This window comes from Epinephelus moara, chromosome 20 (assembly GCF_006386435.1).
Source record: "Epinephelus moara isolate mb chromosome 20, YSFRI_EMoa_1.0, whole genome shotgun sequence".
Classification (NCBI taxonomy): Eukaryota; Metazoa; Chordata; class Actinopteri; order Perciformes; family Serranidae; genus Epinephelus; species Epinephelus moara.
In genome coordinates this window covers 39,184,863-39,206,701 of record NC_065525.1, presented here as the reverse complement: position 1 = coordinate 39,206,701, position 21,839 = coordinate 39,184,863, and the positions used below count along the sequence as shown (strand labels likewise).

The 21,839-nt window shown below is 39.5% G+C and overlaps 1 protein-coding gene across 1 annotated transcript in view; it reads right to left on the bottom strand.

Annotated features, from left to right (window-relative positions):
* Nucleotides 1-4,939: 4,939 nt before the first annotated feature.
* itga11b (integrin, alpha 11b) overlaps nt 4,940-21,839 on the bottom strand; it is a 33,378-nt gene continuing 16,478 nt past the window's right edge. Inside the window, exons 14-27 of the mRNA XM_050073808.1 lie at nt 18,596-18,735; nt 18,381-18,491; nt 16,988-17,073; nt 16,692-16,896; nt 16,326-16,424; nt 13,870-13,946; nt 12,490-12,573; nt 12,175-12,289; nt 10,322-10,435; nt 10,087-10,170; nt 9,885-9,995; nt 9,629-9,724; nt 5,877-5,990; nt 4,940-5,566 (exon numbers count right to left, since the gene is read on the bottom strand). Of these exons, the coding sequence (XP_049929765.1) occupies nt 5,486-5,566; nt 5,877-5,990; nt 9,629-9,724; nt 9,885-9,995; nt 10,087-10,170; nt 10,322-10,435; nt 12,175-12,289; nt 12,490-12,573; nt 13,870-13,946; nt 16,326-16,424; nt 16,692-16,896; nt 16,988-17,073; nt 18,381-18,491; nt 18,596-18,735 (1,517 nt within the window). The 3' untranslated portion in view covers nt 4,940-5,485. The remainder of the gene's footprint in view (nt 5,567-5,876; nt 5,991-9,628; nt 9,725-9,884; nt 9,996-10,086; nt 10,171-10,321; nt 10,436-12,174; nt 12,290-12,489; nt 12,574-13,869; nt 13,947-16,325; nt 16,425-16,691; nt 16,897-16,987; nt 17,074-18,380; nt 18,492-18,595; nt 18,736-21,839) is intronic.

Below are 21,839 nucleotides of genomic sequence, written 5' to 3'. Positions count from 1 at the left end.
TGCAGAAAATTATTGTCTGTTACAGAATCAGCTCTTTGTTTTGACAAGCGCCTAAAATACCATTTGGAACATCTTTTATTACTTTTAGTATCAGCAGAGCGCCCATTTTAAACATCAGTATCGCAGACGATCTCGCTCATTTAATTGCAGGAAGTCAAAAGCGTGATTCATTGTGCAGCTCTAATGGAAATCTGACTTAACAATATGGCACCTTTAAATGGCAGCTGAAAATACCAGAAAATAATCATAAGTCTGTCAGTGATAACGTTCTATTGGTTTTTCCTGCAGAAGATTATTGCTCATCTTATTTTTGACAAATGCCTAAAATACCATTTGGAACATCTTTTATTACTTTAAGTACTTTTATTATTATGTTGCTAGGCAGCAACTGGGGTCCATATTTTCCTTCTGTCAGCTGATGTCATTCACACACACATCACAATCCAACAGGAAATACAAAGCAACCCATTCAGGGTTTGTGCTCCATGTTTCAGACGGTCTATACAGTGAAGTTGTGACATCACAACGTCACGTCAGTCCTGACGGCTCATTCAAACAGCATGTTTAGAGCCAGCTGTGTGAATTAAGTGTTTATTTCAACTAAACCAAAGTTGGTGATTGTTCGAACAGTGGGGAAATGGATCAAGATGGCTCTTGTGAGTTTTATCTTGTTTCTGTCAATTTTGAATAAAGTGTGATTTAAAAGAGAATAAAATTAGTCTTTATTTAAATGGGGTCTGGTGGCCTCGACTACAGCAATTTCTGGACTGTTTTTGGTTAAACAAAAAGGTCTGTCTTGTAGGGATCCTTCCTATAATGTTGTCAGACATTTAGAATAACAATGTGATCCTTCCAGTGGAGAAAACAAGCACTTTTAGTGGACATACATCGACAATACCCTGTTTCGCCGCTGTCGGCTGCAGCTCTCTCTCTCAATAGCTACTGGACAAGTTTCAAAAGTTGTTGTTCCCATTAATAATTGAGAAAGAAAAAACATGGTAAAACAGAGTCCAGAGGTCTGTACTATGAAGCCAGTTCAACTCACATTGGATATCTTTTCATTATCTGGCTTTACTAACCCTAACATTGGCCGTCTGGATAACAGGTACTACAAAACTGGTTATCAACTAGTTCAGTCAAATCTAGGTTTTCCTGTCCAGCCACGAGCGTGTTCATGTGAAAGGGGCGAAGTGTTAGTTGCTAGCAACATCATTAGAACAATGAATGAAGGAGGCTGCAGTGTCTGCGACTGTGAGACAGTAAAATGCCACTGCCATGGGATGTAAACGATGTTCTGTAATCTTATAACGGAAGATGTAGAAACATTGAAAATACTATCCAACAATTTACTGTCGGCCGAGACTCAAATTACGTGCAGGTATCGCTGAGCTATATGTGACATTAGTACAGTTTTTGCTGTTTAGTTGGATGATGATCAAACTCCTCTGAATATGTCACATAAACACTTTAAAGTAACACCAGACTGTTTCTGCTGCTGAAGGAAAAAGTGGAAAAGTCTGTCTGACCGTAATGTTCTCATCACACAGGTGTCTCGTGTTATCTTGAGCTGCAGTGATGAGTCAGAGTAAAATATCAACACTGTCACTGCGGACTAAAATAAACTTTGCAGAAGTTAAAATCCTGATAAAACCACGTGTTTAGTGTATAAACAATCTGTGTGTTTGTTAGAAGCTCTGTATTAAAACCAGTGGAAATAGAACCCTGAAACAATGAAATGATTCTACTGACCTGTAACAACATATAGGCTCCTGTGTTTTTACCTGAGACTTTTGTCCATGGATACTTTTTTCCTCAGTGATCTGATTGGTCAGACGTCGGGGTGTCAACAGGCTGTGATTCTATACTTCTATATTTACCCCAGTAAAAACAGAACCAGCTTCTTAGTACTGAAAACCCTGCAGTTACATCGCTAACTCCAAATTTGGTTTGTAGTACAGGCCGCAGGTTGGAAAATACCTAACTCTAACTCCAGCTGAGCTCACATCACAGGCAGAAGAAAAGAACTTGTAAATATGAATACTCAGCAAAAGCTGATAAAAACAGAAATAGAAAACCGGACCAAATAAAACGACTTCCAGTTTGATCACCTCGTGATTCCCAGCTTTGCTTCAAATACCTTCCACCTGGGCAGAGATCTAATCAGCCACATGAGATGGAAAACACCTGTGAAATTGTTCAGGGCTTTTAAAAGCTCAATCACTGTTGTGTTTCTCTCTAAGGATGAACACGTTCTTCAACAGCTGATTCTTAAGTTAGAAAAATATCTGTATCACTGCTGTGTGGAAACAATTTATCTCAAGGAGAGTTTAGTGTTGATTAAATGTTCCTCTAAAAAGGACATCTTCAACTTTCTGGGCAGATTTATGTCTAAGTGTTTTTTATTCACTTCGTTAACTTGAGTCTCTCGAGCTCAAGTTGATTTTGATTTAATTCTAATTATAATCAGACTGTGCTCTTTACTATGCGGCCTCCGTTTCTCTCCACTCACACACTCAGCTCACATCTTTAAGTGACAAAATCTGCTCTTCTCTGTGTCCTCGAATTAATTAGGCAAAAAATTAAACTGAAAGTAAACGAGACAGACGGATAGAGGACAAGTTCCCTGTGAGAAAATGTTTGCATATGAAGCACAACATAAGACACAACTTGTACATGTCTTTATTCAAATATTAACACAAATAGTGAAACATATCAAACGTGCGTGGACGGAGTTCGTCCACGGGCGGAGCGGCATCGCACATCAGTACAAACTACTGAAACAACAGCTTCATATCAAACTTAATGCCACAATCCTTATTAATAATTCATACACGTGTTTATTTACAAAAACAGTTCAAGTTTGACTTTATACAACAAAAGTGCATCAGATATAAATTTGGATTTAATATACAAGGTGTGTTCATAAGATGCATTTACAGTTTCCATTAGTATAAAAAAAGAATAAGGTAAAATCAGCCATGTTAGGTAGTCTTGTGTTGTCTCATCTCTTTCTTTTATTCATAGGCTCTCGCTTTTAAATATAATCAGCTGGTTTGATTTCATTTTTTGTCTGTAGATAAAGTAAACTGAAAAGAATTTTATTTTTACAGCCTGGCGGGTTTTAATTTTATGGTTTGTTTCATCACTCCTCCCCTCAGTGTAACTCACCAGCTTCATCGTGGAGATTTGAACACTCAGCATATCTTCAAATATTTTGACATCATCATAAGACATTGTGTGACAAGTGTGGTTGGACGGGTTTCTCTGGTTGTGCCACATGAAAGTACTTATAAGGAAGTTGAAAAGGTCTTTGTTTGTAAGTCTTTGTTCAACTTTGACCTGCTCACAGTTTTTCAATGCAGCACATGATTTTAACTTTTGGGTACATTTATCAAAATACAATAAAAGCACTGGGGTTAGCTTTAAGCTAACTCGTATCTATGGTTATTTTGGAGAATGGACAATCAATGCTGTACAAAACATCAGTCATTTACACGGTGCTACGCTGCACATTCATACTTCTTTTTAAAGATAAAAAGTTTGGTGAGTTTCAATTTTTGGAGACTGAACGAAAATACATCTGAAATATGAATAAAATCGCACAGTAACTGAAGCTGTAGTGTCTTTCTCTCTACCTTTCTATAGATCAAAATAAGTATCGTACATAATCAGGTAAACTGGGGATTTATTTCAGACTTGAATGATATGAAATCAGTGTTAGTTCAGAGTGCTGACGTCTGCCTCAGCTGACTGGCATCAGCTGCTTCATTCATGCTTCATCAGTGGCTCGTTTCATCAGCTGTGTGGCTACCAGCTGACCAGTAACATTCAGTCATATTAATGCAGTGCGTCCATTAAAACCTGAAACTTCTCACCATTAAAGCACGGTCACACATGAGCAAACTTAACACTGGCGAATATTCGTCTCTTATTTACTTCCATTCAGTGTGAGCAAAGGGGCAAATGAAACATCTGCTTCCAGTGGCAAAGCATACACACTAAACTTTGGTGAATTTGCGGCTTCATCTAATAGCAAAGAAGTATGTGTGGCTTGACTGTCATTGGCTGTAGTTCTCCAAGTGAGCCAAGATGAAGGAATCATTGATTGTTGCCGTGTCTAACCAGCAAATATTGTACGATATTGACCATGAAAAATACAAACCGCCCGACATGAGCGATGCTGCCTGGCTGACACGAAGTCGGGAGGCAGGCGTGAAATGTAAGAAATGGGAAAATGTACCAAAAACATAATATTTCTCTGTATTTATTAGCACGCAAGCTAACAAATACAACCATCACTGCCCACATTTAGCACGAATATCACTCAGCAGGTGATCATCACTCGCCAGCTCTCGCTCATGTGTGACTGTACCCATGCTCTGCTGATATTATCATGACAATACTGTGTGCTTCTTGTCTTGTGGTAGGTGCCAGTGAGCAGTTTGCTTGTTTGCTGACCGGAGCTGAAGCTGGTCGTCTGACCTACTGATTCATAAATGAGTTTATAGTAAACTAGAGGAGTGGACATATTTTGTTTAGCATCTGACAGGAGGCAAAGTGCTACAAGCTGTTCACAGAGCCTATTGATTAAGTGGAATACGGGGCATGTTCAGTCTGAAAACAGTGTGCACCCATCTAGGGTTTCCAGACTGAATGACATGTTTAACAGTCAGCAGTGACGTGTGATCAATGGCTACAACTAAAGTCTTACAACACTCATCTGCAACATTCAGTGTCTGGCTGATCTGCCCCCCCCCCCCCACACACATGCTTTCCTGCTTTTGTTGGGATAGTTTCTGACTGACACATCATACAGCTCGGGATAGACAGCAGCTAAAGGAGCGACAGTGCAGGACGACACGAGCGCCTTTCTGAAAAGTTTAGAGATTTTCGACTAGAGGCACTAGTGGCCAAACAAAAACCCAGAGCGCCCTGAGAAAGATGCTGGGCACGGCGCTCTTTCTCTGCATGCCGCCTCATATGCTTTCTCCTCATTGGGAACAATTGAAAAAGGACGCAGGCGCTCAGAAAAAATGCTATGAAGAAGTATTATATAGTAAAGAATAAGCCGCCGTCTCAGCTGCCATAGTAGCAATGCTTGTGTGACCCAACAGGTTGTCCTACACACCACCATTTCTGTTTAAATAAACATTTGCTACGTTTCGTCAGGACTGGACACAGCCCTGGTTATATGTTCCGGGGCATGGCTGATTGGCTGATTGGCTGATTGGGGCATCAGGGTCCCTGAGTGACAGGTGGAGGCTCGTAATGCATTCAGGTGATCCTCGACAACTCATAAAACCAGAGCTCACCACCAGAAATTACACGTTAGACCACAGTTAATGGTAAAATCTACATGTTCTCTGTCTTACTGTCTGGACGAGGCTCCATGTAGTGATTCTGTTAACAACAAACAGAATCTGTATTATAAGTCTTCACAAGTTGACGAGGACCGACCGAACACAGCATCATTGTCGCCTACACATTATAGCTCCTCTGCTGCCTTCCCATTGGCTACAGGCTGCTCCTCCTCTTCCTGTCTCCTCCGTCTGTTGAAGAAGCCGAGCTGAGCAGGAACAGACACATTCATGGTTTGAAATCAATCTGCACACTTCAAGTGACACATGAGTAAACTTTGAGTGTGTGCATCGGTGCGACCACGAGGACATTTCACTGGTATTCACACCAACCTTGTGAGGACACCTCTGACTTGTGAGGACGTGGATACTGTCCTCACAAGTCAGAGGTGTCCTCACAAGGTACAGTCAAACACTGCAGAAGCACTTATCAAGTCGTATGTCCCCATAACTCCATTATTGTGTGTGTGTGTGTGTGTGTGTGTGTGTGTGTGTGTGTGTGTGTGTGTGTGTGTGTACCTTCCACAGGGCCAGGACCAGTAGGGCCAGTAGCAGCAGGCCTCCCAGTGAGCTCCCCAGTATAATCCAGACGGGGACGGTGTAATCCTCGTCCTTCCTCAACTCCAGGATTATCTGCACACAGAAAAACATTGACATCATCCACCACAGACTGGATTTAATTTATTCTCCTCTGCCCTTCTGAGCTTTCAATATGTTGGAATAAATTATCTGATTGGGAGGAAATAAAAAAATAAAACAAACATCAGGAGGTGAAACCCACCTTATTATTCAAACACCTTGTTTCTATTCATAATTTATGATCTCAGTCTATATTAGACATCACGTCATGTTGTATCAGACCAGTGGAAGTTTTTAACTTTTAACAGTGAAAAAATATTAAGGTGCTTTTCTTATCATGCATTTACTGAAGTAGTATAAACTGAAATCTATGGGGAGTCAGCATTTTGCCACTATGGCCCTCGTCCCTGTAACAGTCATAAGACAAATCATTTTAGCTTGAATTAAACTTCAGGTGCTTAAATCTTATATTTGGTCTCCATGATTGAATGAAAGGTGCTTTATAAATTATTGCTGCTGCATAGCAATGGGTTGGGTCCGGGTATTTTTAGGCAATTCTGAGCAACAAGCAGAAGAATTGGAAGACATTTAGGAATTTAGCAACACAATCTGCCTTTTGCATCAGCTGAGGCGTGAACTCACAACCTCTGAGACTAAGAATCAATTTCTATCTCACTGAGCTAATTAGTCAGTGACAATTCATGTGTAGCTTCACAAATTGACTAAGCCAGACATGCAGGTTTAGCAGCCGTCCATGCATGGAAAAGCAGATTTCAAACCACTGTAAAAAATTCAGTTATCGAAACAAAAATCTGAAAATACACATATTGCATCTAGACAGCATGGAGATGTTGGTAATTTGTTTGTAACAATGATTGATTTGCTCCATAAGTGAAAAACTGATGTTTAAAATCGCCATTTTTACATTGACTTTGTTCACATTAGAGCAAAATTCAAAATGCTGTCAAAAACTCAGTTTTTGAGATAAAATTCTGAAATTTGCCACACATCATCTACCATGACTCTAGAATTTTGTCATTTTGTTTCATGAACATTGAAGATTTATTTAGCAAGAATTTGCATGTATATGTTTACAGTACCGTTTACAGTCAAACATTTTGATGCACTGTAGGCTCAATTTTCGATAAATCAAAAATCTGAGAAACGTAGTTTTTGTAGGACAGTCTGAAGATGCTCTGTAGCAAGTTTGGTGTCAATTGAGCAAAAATTGTGGGAGGAGATAGGTTTAAGAAGTTTTACAGTTTTTGAAAAAAACAGAGTGATGAACTTCATAATTTTTAATAGGTTTAAATGTACAAAAGTTTCTTCAGTATTGGGGCTACAGTTTGATGAAAGTTGTGAAGTTGTAGCACGTATGGTTGATTTGTTATGAATTTTCAAAGTTTTGAACTTTAGACGCTTGCTGTAGCGCCACCATCAGGACTATTGGCTTGAGTTTACAGCTGAGGATATCTGGCATGAGACTGGACCTTTGTGCAAAGTTTGGTGAGTTTTCACCCATGGGAAGTATGATTTCCTCGGAAGAAGAAAGAAGAAGAAAAAGAAGAAGAAGAAGAAGAAGAAGAAGAAGAAGAAGAAGAAGAAGAATACCTAGGATTACAATAGTGTCCTGGCAGCTTAGCTGCCCTGACCCTAATAAAGGTACCTTGACCTTAATGCAGCTGATTATTGTTTGTGTTGGAGTCATTGTTTACCACTTTATCATCATTACGTATGCACAAAACAACAAGAACACAACAGGTTGTAAGTCATTTACATACAGTTAAACTTTTCAAAGACTTAAAAAAGAAGAATTAAAGGCAAAAATTTACATAAGAAAGATGGAAAAAATCTAGTGTTCCACATTACATTTGTTTTTAAAAGAAATAACATAAGGCAGATACATATGAGGCTAAACTGAAATAAAGAAATAAAAAAACATATTTAAAGGCCTCCACAAAGGAAGAACTTATTGTAGAGACCTAATGTTGGATGATTTTATATTGTCAGATGTTTCTCTTTTTTTGTCCACCCCTTCTTACACCCACTCAGTGGGTGAGTAACTGAAATGTCATTGTTCATGTTGAATATCTCCAGTTTTTATTATTGTAATAACAATGTCTGACAGCAGATGGCAGCAAAGTTCCATATTTATTACAGTGTATATGTAGACGTTATAGCACTGTGTATGTGCAGTTAGAAATATGTTAGTTAATGAATAATTAATTAAATGAGTAAGAAAGAAACTCACTGAGTCAAAATGGTTTGTTTGTTAATGAACAGTTAATTATGTTCATTAGTTGTTCAGTTGATGCGTCAGAATCACTGTCAGTTAATCATTAAGGGAAATAAAAAAAGACATTTCTGAATGTATGTGTCAGTTATTATCAGTGGTCATCAAACTGTTTAACTCCTCTCTTGAGTCAACTAACTTATTTACTATGTATAGTTTCAATTGTGCAGTAATCAGTTAACTGTACAAAGGTTTATGCATAAATTCCACCGTGCAATACTCTGATATTAATACTGTGTTAAACTTTATATGTTTACATTAATATTTTTATTTAATTCTCATTTATAATATACCTGCATTTGTATTTAACACACCTAGATCCCATTTCTCATCACTTTACAGTTGTATGCAAAAGTCTGGGCACCTCTGGTCACAATTTCATTTACTGTAAGTAGTTAAGTAAGTAGGGGATGACCTCATTTCCAAAGGGCATTAAGCTAGAGATGACACATGTCTTTAATATTTTACGCAAGATTATTTTTTTAATTCAATTTTTTACAGTTTCAAAATAACAGAAAAGGAAAAGGGCCTGAAGCAACCTGCACGGTCAGTGCTTAGTAGCGCCCCCTTTGATGCATCACAGCTTCAAAACACTTTTTGTAACCAACTAAGAGTCGTTCAGTTCCTGTTTGTTTGTTCTTCGATGCAAAAGGCTTCTAGCTTTGTGAGATTCATCTTCATCCGCTGCTCTTTTGAGGTCTATCCACAGATTTTTAATCATGTTTAGGTCGTGGGAATTCTTTCTATATATTGTGTTGCACATATTTTTACATGCTTCTCATTTTTTTTCTATCGTCTATTTTTCATATAATTTGAATATTTTTATAGAAGAGCAGCTGTAACGTGACTCAATTTCCTCCTCAGGGATTAATAAAATATTTCTGATTCCGATTTGGTTGCAGCAGGTGTTTCTTTGTTCCTCTAAATGTCAGTTTGGTGTATTTATGGTGCACTTCCTGTGGATTAGTGGCATCTCAACCAAAGTATACATTTCCTCATTAGATAGCAATTACACCTGGACAACAAAACAATAACATTATACTCTAAGAATTATTTTTCTAATGAAGTTTTTAACATAAAATATTGATAGAAATCAATGCTTGGTCGAAATAAATGTGTAACTAAAGTAAATAAGAAGAAGACGAGGTGTGCGTTTTTTATTTTTAGCCCTGTTGCCCTTCGTTACAGAATTAACTTAATATTCTTAATACTTCATATTTCCTGTTTAATGACAAAAATGATGCAACGGCTGATTTTTTAATGTGTCTGTAGCTGTGAATTGGCATTTGAAGAAATACACTCCTATGAAATCACAGCCCTTAAGTAGTAAGATTGTTCATTCATTCATTCATTAGTATATTTGTTCACTGGTTGATGAAAGTGGAGAGCACAGTCATACCTCTCTGACAGGTCTTTCCTCCTGCAGGAACATGTGGCTGGATGCTTCCAGCTGGATGGAGGCCTCAGTCAGTAACTCCAACGACCTGAAGTTCACCTGGAACAGGAAGTCAGTGAGTCAGTCAGTGGGTCTGTCAGACTACAAATGTTAAGTATCAAGGAAAGCCACAGAAAAGACATTAAGACATGTTTCCTTACAGGAGAAAAACATGCAGAGCTTTTTGAAAAACAAGTTTCCTTAGAGAGAGTTGACTCACAGTGAGCAGAGCAGGGATTTGAAGTTGTCCGCTGAGCGTCACTTTCAGCTCTCTGGAGGCCGGAAGGTTCAGTCTGCACTGGACCGTCACACTCACACTGTTACTGTGGTTCTACACAGACAGACACACAGAGGAACATAGCTGTCTTTAACAAAGTCTGACTTCTGAGATTAACTCTTTATGAAATAATCACCAGTCTTACCAGCTGTGACAGGTGCGACAGGTCCTCAGCTGTAACCTGATTGGTTGATCTGGGTTGAGGCAGCACACAGTCAGACCCAGCTACCTGCAGAGAGGAGGAGGAGGAGGAGGAGGATAATGTGTGACTGTATTATACTGTATTATCTTATTTATAAAGTCTGTGTAAATTGATAGACATGACTCAACCTGTCTTTTCTTATGCACAAATGATTTTATTTTAAAGTTTCCCGTCATACCTGCTCGATGCTGTACTCCGTGATGTTAACCAGCTGGTTCCCCTGCCTGGTCACAGCCCAGACATCAGCCCTGAACAGGACGTCCTGCACAGAGAACATGCCCAGGTTCTGGATCTGCACACAAAGTTAAAGATATTAATAAAAACAACATTAGAAAACTCTTAAACCCAAAAGTGATGTTCAGCTATTCCCTGCAATTATATTGTTATGATTTATATAACAATTGTTCCCTACATTTCCCAGTATTCCTTTCAAAAACCCCAAAATGTTATTGTGTTGGATGGAGTAAACAACATTTGTTATTGTCACAGAATGTCATGTTTGTCCTGAGTACTGATTTTCATGAAGGATCCATTATGTTGTTTTGGAAGATGAATGTAATGAGTAACTTACGCAATATTTTATTTTATTTTATCTATTTTTGTGATCAAAGTTCTGTTCTAATCTTTCTCAGCAGAACAAAGTGCAATCAAAAGAATGTACAAACGTCATCCCTTCTCTCCCCGCTCCCATAACTCCCACCCCAGGACCAGCAGGGCTACATATAGGCTATATTTTACTCACAAAGGTTCAACAAGTACATAAAAAATATGAGAGATTCAACAGTGCACATTATAATTCAGTAACAGTTGGATACACAACGATCTTCACTGCTTCTGCTGCTGTGAGCCACATGTTCAATTTGTCCTCTCGAGCCCCATCTATCCAAGCTGTTGACATTTCCATGTGAAGAACATCCAGAGAAACATCAATAATAGTTATAAGATAAGAAAATATTTGATGTTCAAGGTGACAGTTTGACCCAAGGAAAGCTGGAGTTCATCTCTATAACTGTGTTCAGGAAAATGAATGCCCATCTGAACACTGAATTTTGATATTTCATTGTTTAAGGGGGAGTTTAGGCCTGATGTTGACCGCAGAGGAAAGGTTAGGAGGGTCAACAACATCTCTCAGATTCATCCACAGCACATTTCATCTCAGTCAGGACAGGGGTTTTTGGGATTACTTGTTACAGACGAAAGCACTGGTTCTCAAACTTTTTTTTTTTTTTTTTTTGCAATAAACTTTTTATTTATTTATTCAGTTTGCAACATTTCAATAGTTACATTCATTTCAATAATTGCATTAATTTCAATAATTGCATTGGTTGTCAAACTTTTTTTAATAATGAAATATTTTGTCAATTTAGGACATTTGGAGCAGCATGGAAAAACTTACTGTAGAAAGACGCAGTGAGCAAAGGTGAATGTGATTGCTGCAACTGACAGTTTAAAAATACGAATATCAAATATAAAAAGTGTTTAGTTAAACTTACATTTGCATTTATATTGAACTTATTTTAGTATAATTATTTTAGGAATCATGCATTACTTATACTTTTTAAATTAACATTTAAAAATAAAATCTCTCATTCCCCCTGCAGTACTCCAAAGTACCTCTAGGGGTGCCTGTACCCTCATTTCAGAAACACTGGACTAAAGTATCATCCTTTTTCACCAAAATATTTTGACTAGTCAGAGTAAGAAAAGCAGAGGTGTTAGTAATATCATTAGCAGCATTTTTCTCTTCAGTGTCCAAGTAAACCATGACAACATGCACAACACCAGGACCCAAAAACTGAAGCAGTAATTTTATCATTTACAAAAATAAAATGAAACAAAATGTGTTCAGTGGAAAAGGCCTGATATTTGACAGACACCAAACACACCAAAAAAACTAGAAAAGTTGATTCACACATTGATTCACACACATGCGATTTCTCGTGTGGACACACTACAGTGTGTCCCGTCTGACCATAAGACTGCACTTCCTGTGAGTGTCCTAAACAAAGTGATTGTGTTTGTGTGACTCACATGATAAGTGAGGTTGAAGTTGGGGGAGCTGCTGTCTGTGTGGTCCCAGGAGGAAGAGGAGGAGGACGAAGAGGAGCTGTCGGCTCTGATTTCAAAGCGAGGAGGGTTTGGGTCTCTGATGGGAGGAAAGAGGAAGAGTTTGCTTTAACTTTAATGAAACATGTCTATGCCTGTAATTTGCATGCTCAGAAAATACTAAATCATTAGTATACACGTGCACATAATATATTTCTTTGTTGGATCCTATTTGTTTTGTTGTTGCCATGACAACAGTTTTACAAGGAGGAACAATACAGTGACACTGATGTGACTCACCTGGTGAAGAGGAGGTCAGTTTGGTACTTCAGAGGGAGGAAGATGTCATTGATGTTGTCGTCTGGGTATCCCTCCTCCCCCTCACTGGTTAACACACACACACACACACACAGAAAGACATGTGAGAACATTTTATTGACCTAAATTCACTCCTAAATCAAAAACAAAAGTCTGGACCCTAAACTTAACGGTTTACCTTGTGGGGACCGTGTGTTTGTCCCCACAAGGGAGCTGAGTCCCCACAATGTAGGTGTGAGAACAGATGTTTATCTCCACAGTGTGATTAATATGCCCACACAAAAAAAAAAAGTAACCTACATCTTGAGGAAGCCTAAACTTAATCCTGTCTTTTTATCCCTTAATAACCTTTGAAGAGGTGAGAACTGATTTTCCAAAAACTTTCCGACTTTCAAGATCTTGTTTTTTTGTTTGACTTGCTGCTCACATCATCTTAAACGTTTTAAGCAATTTTTATTACAAATCAAAACTAATATTAAAATTTCAAGTCCTCTTAAAATAATATTTATTTCTTTTTATGTTGAAATTTACATCCATGTCTAAAATCACAGCAAAATTAATTAAATGATAGCCAAAAATGCGTCTCAATGGTGATCTCTTTTTGTATCACAGGTGAGAATAATAGACATATAATGTAATCATCACATGTTTTTAAACAGTGTTTCCCCCACAATCCTCCTGAATAAGATCCCCTCTCAACATCCCGTTTCAACAGGAAATACATCACTTTAATAAAAACAGTCAAACTGGGTTTTAATGTGGACTTTATTGTCACAGCTCATGATTCTTAGGTTATGTTTTTTATTTCATTCATGTTGTTTCCTGTTTTACTTTGAAACTCACACCTCCTCTCGTGTCAGATCACTTCACTTCCTGCCCCTGTGTTTTCCCTCCCTTTTGATGGCCTCACCTGTGTCTGATTGTCTGTCCCGCCCTGATCAGCCTCACCTGTGTCTCGTTATCCTTCCCCTCACCAGAGTATTTAGTGTGTGTCTTGTTTTCTCTCAGTGCCAGTTCGTCTTAGCTCCTTGTGTGTCTAGTGTTCCAGCCTTTTGTTTCCCTGTGTCCTTTTCTTGGGTTTTGGATTTAGCCTGTTGATTGACTCGACCTCTGTCTCATCCCTATTGGATTTGTTTGTCTTCTCTGATAGTTCCTCTGTGTACTGAACCTACATTTTGACCTGTAAAGACTGATACATTCCCCGAAATGTCTCCAGAGTCGAGCGTGTGAGTCCCCTCTCACCTGGTTCACCAGTTGTTACATTTATTAGTTAATCACATAACTTTGTCTTACTCACTTCCTGCGCCCAAATAAACACTGATATAAATCAAACAAATATCAAAGTGACACCAGCTATCTCACCTGCTGGTCGTCATGACAACCCGTACGTGATCCAGGAAGACAGTGCGGCTGAATTCAAACTCCAGACGGAAAGATACCTGCACAGGACATAACTACATTTAGTAACTGAATTTATTTGTACATTATAGGACAGTATAACCTATCTAAAAACTTTCAAATCTTTACTGGACATCACGCCACTGACTCTCTTTTACCACCAGATCTCATCAGTTTATTCTGGATGTTGTAACACGCCAACACGTAAAACTTTTTGTTTGTGAGTTAACAGATCCTCCAGCGTCTGAAGCTGTGCCTCATGTGTTTCCCTCCGGCTGCGGCTCTCCTGATCCAGGAGCCGCAGCCTCGTTAAGAGGATTCCAACAATAATCTGCACCACAGTCTGGACCAATAAACTGGACTTTATTCAGACAGGCATCCGTACAGCGGGCCCTCAGGGGCCTTATAGCGCAGGGCGGGGCCGCGATCATGTTTACAGGACGGTCATTAGGCTAATGAAGGATTTCAGTCGATGGCTGTCAGTCGAAACATATTCCTGCTCTGTTTAATCACTATCATTAGTCTGACTGTGTAACAGCTGTATGAACAACACCTGTTTTACTGTCTGTGCTCACAATTAAAGCAAACTCACATTTGTATTATCTGTGAAGGCCAATGTTTTCTGTGTTTTATGTTAAATGAAATTATATTAATAATCATCTCTTACAGAAAATGAATATTAGGTCACTGACTATAAAGTTGAAGGACTCACAAGCGACAGTTACAAAAAAAGATCTGTGCAGCAGAGGTTGAAATTTTCTGACTTTTACTTCCTAATTTTGGTCAACCACTGGATCTTACATTTGCAATAATGCAACTTGGTTGTCACACCTCCAGTTTGTGATGCAGGCTGTGAATCTGAAAGTTTTATCAACCATGACATGAGCTTCAAACTTAATTCACCCCCTACACAAATTTCTAAAGAAATTTTGTTGTTGTTTTTTTTCTATTATTTTTCTTTTCTTTTTCTTTTTTAATTTTCTTTTTCTTTATTTCATTTCTTTTCTATATTTATTTATCTATTATGATAAGAAAAAAAATCAGGAAATTACACATATACAACCACAACAGTTACTTGATGGACTTTGGGGAAAGATAGTTTTGTCAACAAGCCTGTGACGGTCACATTTTCACTCTGTAGCGTAATAAGCACTCGAGTCAGAGAACTTACTCCTACCGAAACAAAAAATAAGTGGTAAAATAGTATTTGTAAAAGTGTTGCATTGTTGATATAATGTATAATATGACACTGTATCCTCCCCAGCGCCTCTCCCATGTGGAGTCCCTCAGGGTTCTGTTCTCGGGCCAGCTCTATTCTGCCTCTACCTGCTTCCCTTAGGATCTATTTTTAGGAAATATGGCATGTCTTTCCATTGTTATGCCGATGACACTCAAATTTACTTGCCCTTGAACCAGAAAAATTCTTCTTCTTCTTCTTCTAATTCGCTAAAACCATTATTGAACTGCCTGCAGGATATTAAATCCTGGATGGCCCTGATTTTTTTAAGCTTCAATGAAGCCAAAACTGAACTTTTGTTATTTGGACCCAGTGGTGCCCATGGTGTATCACATATCGACTTGGGCTCCCTGGAAGAATACATAAAACCTACTGCAAAAAAATTGGGTGTGGTATTTTAAATTTGATAAACAGGTAAATTCGATTGTCGAATCCAGCTTCTTCCAGCTGAGGCTTTTATCTAAAGTCAAGTCCTTCTTATCTTTTAGAGATTTGGAAAAGGTTATACATGCTTTTATTTCATCTCGGCTTGACTACTGTAATGGCCTTTATGTTGGTATTAGCCAGGCCTCCCTCTCATGCCTGCAGCTCGTCCAGAATGCTGCAGCTCGTCTGTTAACAGGAGCACGCAAGCGTGAGCATATCATCCCCATATTGACCTCACTCCACTGGCTTCCCATGTTTTAGAATTGATTTTAAAATTTTATTATTTACCTACAAATCTCTAAACGGGCTAGCTCCACCCTATCTCTCTGACCTCTTACAGCAACATGTCCCCTCAAGGTCACTCAGGCCTGCTGACCAGTTGCTTCTGAAGGTCCCACGATCAAGGCTGAAGCACAGGGGAGACCGTGCATATTAGGCTGGCCCCCTCGTTACCTGTTTTTAAATCACGACTTAAAACACATTTTTATTCCTTGGCTTTTAACTCGGTGTGAGAGCTGCATTCCTCTGTAACACGTGGTCTTTGTTGTAGTGTGTCATTTCTTGTTGTGTCTTAGTCTGACTGTAAAGCACTTTGGTCAACTGCTGTTGTTTTTAAATGTGCTCTATAAATAAATTTTGATTGACTGATATAAGTGTCAGTGTTTATGAACTCAAAGGTATATCAGAGGTTAGATCAGCAGTGTATAATCTGTCATGGTAAACATCAGCACAGGTGTAACACAGGTGCAGCACCTACCTGAGCCAAAGACTTCATGAATGGAGCGCTGATGCTACAGTTCCTCTGACTGGCCAGTCTGTCCTCAGCGTAACACTCAATCTGAATATCTGATTGGTCCTGTGGGGAAGGGGAGGAGCCTGATGAGTCATAAGTAGATATGCTGCAGTAGGTATGATCGTCAGCAGATGTTAGAGTCAGATGTTAGAAACACTGCAAGTTACCTAAAAGTATTGCCTATGAGATTAATTAATACGTCTTCCCAGTAAAGAGCCATTAGACTGAATATATTCAGAACAACAAATAGAAAGTTTTGATGAGCTGAATGTAGGTTGGATCATTATTGTGTGTTTACTATCAGACAGAGAGGAGGAACAAACTCAACACCTTGACAATGAGACTGGAAAAAAGGAGGTTGGAGGAGGTGGAGATGTGGATGGCGGCGCCATACGCGTTCTCTCCCTGATTCTCCAGTCGAGCAAACACCACCATCCTCCTCCGCCCAGCCTCCATCACGTACACAGAGCCCTCTGACGCTGCCTGGTGGCTGCAGATCGACCAAACCGCCCACTCCCGCAAGCTGCAGAACTGCCTTCAGGTGAAACACAGAATATTAATTATCTGGGCTCTCTAATAAATATTAATGATAACAGGTGTGTTTATGAGGATCAGGTATTACTCACTGAACATCCAGGAGGTCAGTGTGACTGTAGAGGATGAGGTCGGGAACACAGGTATCTTCCTGCTCGCAGCCGTTCCAGAAAGGAAGCTATGGCAAGAGACAAGGATTATTTTACTATTACTATTTTAGTTACTTTAGCAGACAGATATACAGACTTTATTCACACATTAAAATAGCATTATGCCCATTAGAACTTGTTATCTAAATATTTTTTTATGGAATTAAAAAATATCTGTATACCTCAAACCTTAAATATGAAAATGGCTAAATGAATTAATCTTTTTGTGAAACTGTGAAAGATATGGGGTTCCTTCATTTTGGCTACATGTTAGCGCAGACTGTCGACCTATTTATTTTTGTATTCACCGAAGTGATTACAAGATGCCTTGCAGTAATTATTGTAAAGGATTGTCAGTGCTGTCCACCACATGAAAGTACATTATCTGCTTTTAACAATAAAAAGTTGGCTGCACTCAAATTCGTACATATCTGAGATCACAAGGCTGATCAATGTGCTGATGGCAGTAAACAAGGAAGCTGTCTGGATCAGTGTGAACTTTGAGTCATTTCAAGGTACTTCCTCACCATGTTTCTTTTCCTCAACCTAACCAAAGTAACTTTACTTGCCTAAATGTAACCTCCGTAACTTTACATTAATTATGTAAATGTACGTTAAGGATGTACAATGTCATTCGTAAGGCACAAATTTGTAGGATATTGTAAGAACTGTTCTATGAGAATCCGTTTCTGTTCTGTATAAAAGGTTCAATTGTGGAATGGCAGGAAAGAGTTGTCTTGCCTTTAAGCCAGTCAGTGGAGGTTGTAAAAGCACCCTTATTAACATCTGTGTAAAAGGGACAGCCAGCAGGATGGGACAGGTGTGACGTTTTGATGACATGTCATATGTGCTACCAATGGTGGGACATTTAAAAAGCAGCTAATAGCAGTTAGCGGCTAACTCAAAGATGAAGAACAGCAGTGGAAAATGTCCGCATATTGGAAAGACAATGAGGTCTGAGAATTCCTTACTCTAAAGCAGACAACAAGATCAGCCGCCATACAACGGACTGTAAATGATTGTCATTGCCATGTGATGTCATTGTTATTGTCTATGAAGCCCTGCCTGACCCAAATGTTACATGTCACACTAGAGGCCAACGCTGCCGTGTTACACCAGAATGGCTCTTTTGCTTCCGGGTCTATAGCGCCATCCCTGTGTAAAAAGGGCCGGTGTTAGGTGGATGAATGACTCGGTGTATTAGCAAAGTGGTTGGTGCTTGAGCAAAACTACAACTGCCTGGTTGGGACATTTACATCTGGAGGTCATGAAAAACTCAACGACAGGCTCTGAGAGGCAGATGTGACATCACCTGTGTGTAACTACAAGCTCTCACCTCGGCCCTCAGGACACTCGGCCAGTCAGGGTCCAACACCGGCCCCTCATCTAGACTCTTCAACCCCGTCTCCAGGACAACCGCGATGGGACGTCCATAATCAGTCGTCTCCTGTTCAGAGAAACGGTCCGCAACAGTGTGAGTGACATTTGCCTGTTCACTCTGAGAGGAACTTTTTGGATTCTTGTGTTTTATACTTGGGTTGATATTCTGACCTGAATGGAGAAGCCGAGGCGCTGGCAGCTCTGACCTCCAACCTGTAGAGACAGACTCCTGGGCTGCTGTCGACCTGATTCGTCCAGAACAGCTCGGGGAGGAAACCGCCTCTCATCCAGCACCAGGCTGTACCACACAGCTGAGAGAGCAACGACAACGAGGAGAGAAGACGAGAAGGAGAGAGGGGGCTTTAAAGAGGCTCATATGCAGCACAATGAGATTGTAAATACAGCGAGAGCGGACTTTACAGGTCTGTCAGGTGATATGAAAGAAGGTGATGTCACCTGGAGTGCTGCTCATTAGTGCAAACTGAGCTCATTATGTTTCGAAATGTTGAGTTTTAATGGAATTTCTGAAAAGTAAACTGTACATATCTAAATGTTTCCATTGACTATTGTTGTGTGATTGTACTCAAGAGGACTTAACAAGATTACGTAACCAAGAACCAGTCACTCTGATAAATGATTTGTCCCTCTACTGCCAACTTTTTTAGATTTGACTGAATGGAGTTGATAGTTTTTAAAGGGGTTGGCATGCGAGCAAAGTCCCTGGTTGGACGCACTCTGGAGAAAATCTCTCTTAAATTTTCTCACTGAGAGAATCATAACTGCTTATGCAAAAACAAGAACACACACACACACACACACACACACACACACACACACACACACACACCAATGTGTATTACACTAAGATAATCTAAGCCAAACCAGTGCATCCATTTTTTTGGGCTCCTTTTGTTGTATGTTTTGTTTGTTTGTTCATTTTTGTTCGTATTGTTGTTTGTCACTTGTATTGGACTACAATATGTCTATAAAATATAACATGATATAATATATGTATAGCTCCTGTGAGACTTCTAGATCCAGACTGACAAACTGGTGATGGCTAACCCTAACAAGGAGCCCAAAAAAAAATACTGTGCAAAATTGGTGTGAGTGGTAATCAGAGCACTCAGTGCGGTGACCCCAAAACTGGGAGAGTGGCTCCGGCAGATTCCAGGTGCAGCATCTGAGGTTTCTGTCCAGAAGAGTGCAGTCCTAGGAACAGCTAAGATACTGCACAGAACCCTCAAACTCCAAGGACTCTGGTAGAGGAGCCGAGCTTGAGGAAGACACACCACCGCCAGAACAAAATCCACAGTCCTCTGTCTGTGAAACAGTGTATTCTAAAGTTTTGCTAAAGTGAATATGAAGTTTCGGAAGTCTGAGTCGGACAAAAATGGGTCTTTTTACGTCCAGTTTCATGCCTTGTGTTTCTATCCTGCTGGAAACACTGTCTGTGGAAACACATTGAGGGAATTTGGTGATAACTTCGGAAGACTCCCACTTGACTTATCTAATTCAGCTTTAAATGTACCTCTGAACTTTGGAAGTCCCTTTTACACACAACGAGGGCTGTGGATTTTGTCCACTATATTTTGCAACAAATCAATCAATCAATTAATGTACATACACCATGTGAGTATAGCTTTCTAACAAACTTGAAAAATCTGAATCTGTCCTTTAACAGCATGAATAGCTGAAGTCTAAGTGCATAGTCACATGCACCCACTGTGCGTGTGTGCATGTGTGTGATTTCATCCTCATCATGTCCAACAGCTGTCTGTAGATGTGGCGGTGCAGTTACTGTGTTGATGATCAACAGAGAAACTTCATGGCAGGATATCAGTAAAATCAGCTGTTTAATGCCACATCAGCACCAATGTGTTTTCAGTTTGAAACAGCATATTAAGAGTTCAAGACAGTGTGCAGGGTTTAGGAGGATGTATCAGAAGAAATGTAATATAATATAATGATAATGTTCTCTTTGGTTTATAATCACCTGAAAATAAGAGTCATTGTATTTTCGTTACCTTAGAATGAGCCGTTTATATCTCTATAGGGAGCAGGTCCACAGAGATCACCATGGTACACAGCCATGTTTCTACAGTAGCCCAGAATGGACAAACCAGACACCAGCTCTAGATAGTTCTGCAATCTAACCACTAAGTGCCACTAAATCCTACACACTTTACCTTTTAAAATGCTCTCTGTGCACATGTGCATTTTAGCACTGTTTCAGGAATAATCTCCGTCCATGCGTCCTGTTTACGTTGGCCATGCAGGTGCCAATGTAAACAGGACACAGATTGTCTATTCTGGGGTTGACTGCTCAGTTAGAAAATGCTACAGAGATGGTGAGAAGTAAGACCAGAGTTTTCTTTGCTTGGACTGACAACAAGGTGGGACTGTTACTAAGAGAAACACATGAGTATAAGGCTGTCAAGGTGGCAGAAAACAGATTGGGGTTTTTTGACACATCCTAAGACACAATCGAGAAGCAAAAGTGGATGGCTGCGTCATCATTTTGTTCATTTATTTTGCTCATATTCGCTTCGTTTTCTTAAAGCTTACAGATGCAAATGAAACAGAGCAGTAATCCCAGAGATCGTTGGAGGAATCTAGCATAGTTCAAGTGAGATACGACCGTAGGAGACGACAAAGACATTTTAAAAAATGGTTAAACAAAACGACTGGGTTATATAGTGAAAATAATTTTCCATCTCCATGTTGCGATGTATTTAATTGGCCTCACAAACCACCGTTGGCTGCAACACTGGCTCCATTAAAAGGTCCATTATTACGACCTCCTCCACCATCACCTTGTTTGTTGCTGTGTGAATTATTTTACTCTGCCCTCTAGTGCCATCTATTAGCTGTATCTGTGCCAACATTATGGACACATGGGAGTAAGAGGGCAGTGATGTTTACAACATTTGAAACGGACATATCTATTTCCATACGTAGAGTATAACTGCACCCTTAGGGGTTCCAAAACATAGGAGTAATGTGGATGTTTGGCATGAATGAAGCATTATTTGTGCATGTAAAACAAATGCCTATTTATGTGGATGTAGCCTCAGTCCAAATAAAATGCACACACCACACCAGATATGCTGCACATGTAATTTGATCATTTATGCTCCTAATTACTTTTTAACTGGGGCAGTAACTTCTTCTTCTCCTTTGTTATTGATTAATAAAGTGATGCATTTCCTGCTCCTCATTAGCTGTTGGATGCAGTTGCTCAGAGTGTGACTGCAGAGCTCATTCTCATCTGTTTAACAACTGAAACTGGGTTTTGATTTATGAGAGTACAGAGAGCTGAGGTAAGCTGCTGCCGTCCAGCACAGCTCATATTAGAAACGCCACGTCTGCACTGAGATCAATAAACTCGACTAACTCTTAAAACAAAGGTTCA